Source organism: Phoxinus phoxinus, assembly GCF_949152265.1.
Source record: "Phoxinus phoxinus genome assembly, chromosome: 13".
In the NCBI taxonomy this organism is placed as follows: Eukaryota; Metazoa; Chordata; class Actinopteri; order Cypriniformes; family Leuciscidae; genus Phoxinus; species Phoxinus phoxinus.
The window spans coordinates 35,409,217-35,414,216 of record NC_136888.1 but is presented as its reverse complement, the minus strand read 5'-3'; the positions used below and the strand labels follow the sequence as shown (position 1 = coordinate 35,414,216).

Below are 5,000 nucleotides of genomic sequence, written 5' to 3'. Positions count from 1 at the left end.
GCTGGACGACGATGTTCCCGCCGTTGAGGATGGAGATGCCGAGCTTCAGTGTGAACGTGACCATCGGATCCAAACGCCCTGAAACAGCAAAACGAGTGAGTGTGTGTGTGAGAGAGAGTGTGTGTGTAAACAATACAGGTTGTGTGTGAGTCTAGTGCAGTAGTGTAGTGTAGTTGGTGCTGTGCTGTCTGCTTGTTACTCTCTGGTTACAGCTGTTGCCACTGGCTAGCCTTCTTGATAGAGGGTGAAGAGAGGAGCTGAGTGCGTAAGCCTCCTCATGCCAGCACAGAGCCTCTCCTCCACCAAGACTCCTGCAGTGCCTCCTCAGGGCCACACATGGGAACTGGGTATCATACGGTCCCAGGCTAAACTACAGGCGATCTCGGAGCAGCAGTGGGTCCCAGAGACACTGTGTGGACATCTATGGGCAAATAGCCCCACTGCCTTGTGGTTAGTCTGTTGAGACGGGGCTAAGGGAGCACACCCTGACAGAAAAGCAATGTTCTGGAGGTGCGCAATAGGCTGGCCTTAACAGACAAAGGGCCCGACAGCCTCCTGCACCCGTCGGTTGTCCTGGGACCACCCTTGCCACCGGGATTTACCTCATCATGGTGAAGTCAGTGCTACTAGGGATGGCGCACCTTCTTTGGCACTTTAAAACCTTCTGTGTGCAGGTCTCCAGCTCTGACCACACAATACCTGGACCTTACATACGGTTAAAGTCTGACGGCGATGGGGCGTCTGGCAATGGGAGCAGGTACGAATAGACTGGGAGCTCCTAGTCAGAATCCTGCAGGGAAGTGGCACAGGTTATTTGGTCGCTATCAATTGGGACTGAATGGCAGTAGTTGCGGCAAACCCCTGTGCGACCCCTATATAGGGACCACACCGCTCACCCAAATTAGGGAAGGGCCTAGAAAAGGTGGCATAAAAATTGCTCACTCAACCTTTTACCTGGATAGGTTACCGTGCCTATCGGGTTATTCCACTACTGCGGTCGAAATAAGGAAAATAAGAAACAATACAATATAAAACTGGCAACATGGAATGTAAGGACTCTCCTGGACTCGCATGGCATCTCTGACCGACCTCACAGGACAACAGGCCGGATCGCTGCTGAGCTTAGCCGCTACAACATCGACATTGCTGCCCTGAGCGAGACTAGGCTTCTGGATGAAAGCTCTCTAACAGAGCAAGGGACGGGCTATACCTTCTTCTGTAGAGGTTTCCCCACAGGTGGAAAACATCTTTATGGAGTAGGACTGGTCATCAAGAACACCCTTCTACCAAGTCTCACAGAAACACCTGTGAAAAGTGAAAGGCCCTCTGTATCCCCCTGGCAAAGAGCATTATGCCACACTTCTCAGTGCCTATGCACCATCTTTGCCATCTGAAAAGGAGGCCAAGGAATACTTTTATCAAGCACTGGATGAAACTCTTTGCAGGATCCCTAAGAGTGATAAGATCCTCTTGCTTGGGGATTTCAACGCTAGGGAAAAAAGAACAAAAAGAGCAGCTTTAGCCTCTATGGCTAATTTCCAGCTGTAGTCCCCACACCTTGAGTGATAAGATCCTCTTCTTTTAAGGTAAGATTTCAACGTTAGGGTGGGACAGAACTTCAGGATATGGAGTGGAGTACTAGGTAGGCATGGCATTGGCAGGGAGAATGCAAATGGCATGAGGTTACTTGCTCTGAGCATAACCTTACCATGACCAACACCATCTTCCAGCAGAAGGCAAAATATAAGACCTCGTGGATGCACCCTCGCTCTAAACATTGGCACATGATTGACTTCATCATTGTGAAGGGTAGTGACATCAAGGATGTTCTTATCACTCGTGCCATGAGAGGTGCAGAGTGCTGGACCAACCATCGTATGATTGTGGCCAAGCTCAATATGAAAGTACGTTCCCCTTTGCGGCTGCAAAAGCCTAACAAAAAGAGGCTTAATTGTAACCGCTTGAGAAACATGGAAGCAAGATGTGAGTTTCGACGTTTCCTTGCTGAGAAACTTAGGGAGTCGGAAACTCCCTAATGGAACTATGGAACAACAGTGGAACTATATTAGCTCTACGATGCAGCAACCAAATCCATCGTCTATAGGAGCAAGGACCACCAAGACTGGTTTGACGATAACTCAGACACCATCCACAACCTGCTTAAGGATAGGCGAAAAGCACACCGGGCAACTTTAGACAACCCTTCATCCATTAAGACTCGACAGCATTGGCAGGCAGCTCGGAGGAAAGTGGAAAAGCAAATACGGCCATACAGAATGAGTGGTGGGCTGAAAAGGCACATGAAACCCAATCCTTTGACGATAAAAATGACATGCATAATTTTTATAATGCTGTCAAAACCTAGCCTGACTTCGTCATACTCATATTCTAGGCAGAATGTGAGTCTGATACTGCTCCATAGGGCTTTGATTAACCGAACCAGGAAAAACAACAACCTCTGCACTCAATTGGATAGACCTACAACCAATCAGAGCAACGCATGTTGAGCGACGCATAGTTGTCAACAGAGCTCAACTGCACGCACGCTGGAAGAAGTAGTAAATGAATGAGTATAAACGATATTTGCAGTTGTTGTAAAAAGAATTTAAGAATTTGCGGAGTACTTACAAGCACGAATAGCATTTTTGAGAGAAATACAAAAGGTGTGTGTATATACGAACAAGTTCTCCGTATAAGGTTTTGATCTCGACAATAAAGCAAATAAATCTTCTCGCATTTGTCGGCCCTGTCTCAACTTTATAACACGGTTGCAACGTGACTCGACTGATTTAAAAAAATGGAAATACGACGAAAGAGAGCCGGCTGAAGAAGCGTGTTCATCTGAGGCTTCAGAGAAGAGAGATTGTGAGCGCATCCCTTCCATTGGTGTTCATTGCGTCCCGTCTTCTTAGCGACCATCGGAGCCAGCGGATAAATTAAACTTTTGCCGAATCCCGTAGGAATCCCGTAGGAAGGACGGCAAACACATCTCTCTGATCGACAAATGCCTTGATTGCGGTTCTCTGTTCGTCTTTTAAAATTAATGCGCTGTCGATTTCTTTTATAACAGACGCGATAGCGGAATCTAAACATCTCAGTCCTCCAGCTGCAGTCATCTTTGTGGAAAACCAATTCAACCCAAGCGCTCTTTGATGACGTGGTGATTACGTAACCGCAGATCATCTGTCCATCATCGATTAAAGCCCGCCCTTGCAATTTGATTGGCTCGGCCTTCTGGGAGCCGGCCATAATTACTCCTCAACGGATCGAGTCCAGACCGAACTTCCCGACCAAAAAATGTTGTGGGCGGGGTTCGGGCTGGCACCCAGGCTAGTCAAAACCATCACCGGTCCAATAAATCGCTGTGTCACTTCGCTGAAAACTGCTGATGCTCAAACACTTCTGAAGGACCAGAATAGTATGCTATTGAGGTGTGCTGGCCATTTTGACACCCTGCTTAATCAGGACTCTGATGCAGACCCCACCATCCTGGACCACCTGCCTGAACTTCCTCCCATCCACGATCTCAGTCTACCACCAACCTTCCAGGAGCTTCTATCATCTGTCCGTTCCCTTAAGAACAACAAGTCCCTTGGTGCGGATAACATCCCTGCTGAGCCACTGAAGGAGGGAGGGTACATGTACGCGCACCCTCTACCCAGGCCTGGACTGATGAGAACATCCCACAGCAATGGAAAGATGCAAACATTGTAGATATCTATAAGAACAAGGTTACCAGGCCGTCAATAGTAGGGGAAATATCACTCCTTTCTGTTGGTGGTCATGGCCACGGTGCTGCTTCAGAGACTTATTAACAACATCACTGAGTCAATGTTGCCAGAATCACAGTGTGGGTTTAGAAAGAACAGGAGCACGATCGACATGATCTTCTCTTCAGCTTCAGGAGAAGTGCCAGGAGCAACATCAGGACATGTTTACGGCCTTTGTCGATCTCTCGAAAGCATTCGATACTATGCAAAGAGAGCTCTTACTGTGCGTTCACACCGCCGGCGGCGAGAGCGTCAAATTGGCCGGAAGCCATTCATTTTCAATGAGAGCCGGCGGCGAGCTCCGGCGAGGGCGGCGCGGCGCGTCTTGGGCGGCGAGAGCGGCGAGAAGAGTTGAAATCAAGTCAACTTTATGGTAATAAGCTATGACGCGGTTCGGCGGCAACCAGCGGCAACCAATCGTAATGTAGAAGTCCTCCGCCTGAGAGGATACCAGAGAACACAATCCTGTAAACTTTGGTTCCGACCACATTAGTTCCGAAGCAAAATGGAGGAAAAGTTCATTATTTCTGTTGCGGGTTTCCCGTTATTGTACGACGTGTCCCTGTTTACATACAGGGACATTAATAAAAAGAACGATGAATGGAAAAAGGTGTCTGAAATGGTTGGTGTTTTGTTACTTTCACATTTAAAAGATTTTAATAGGTTAACTTATACCCTACGTGTGGCCAGTATGCACAAAATAGGATACTGATTTATGTTCAGTTCTTATTTGCTTTGCGGCTCCTTTAAATAAAGATTCTAAAATCTACGTCAGAGCGTCAGAGAATCCCCGAATCTCGATGGCAGGGCGGCGAGAGCGAATTTTGACGCTCTCGCCGGCCGCGGTGTGAACGTACAGTTATGGGATGTCCTCCTGAGGTATGGACGTCCCAATAAGTTTGTTAACATCCTTCACCAATTCGATGATGGGATGGTGCTCAGGTGACCATAGAGTCCGAGCCCTTCCCTGTACACACAGCGGTGAGGCAGGGGTGTGTGCTCGCGCCAGTGCTCTTTAACATCTTCCTCCTGTGCGTCACCAAGCTTCTCCACAACCAGATTGAAAACAGCAGTGGTGTGGCAGTGGACTTCAGATTAGATGGCAACCTCTTAAATATTAGGAGGCTACACGCAACCACACAAATCTGTAGAGAGCAGGTCCTGGAGCTGTAGTATGCAGACGCCTGTGCTTTTGTGGCCCGTACTCCGGAGGATCTTCAAACTGTCCTT

General features: G+C 48.1%; 1 protein-coding gene across 1 annotated transcript in view; it reads right to left on the bottom strand.

Annotated features, from left to right (window-relative positions):
* Positions 1–5,000, bottom strand: part of LOC307009684 (ryanodine receptor 3) — a gene marked incomplete at its 5' end in the record, with an annotated part of 184,937 nt that overhangs the window by 31,876 nt on the left and 148,061 nt on the right. Inside the window, 1 exon segment of the mRNA XM_079633623.1 lies at positions 1–78. This exon segment is cut by the window's left edge and continues 2 nt beyond it. Coding sequence (XP_079489749.1) covers positions 1–78 — 78 coding nt within the window.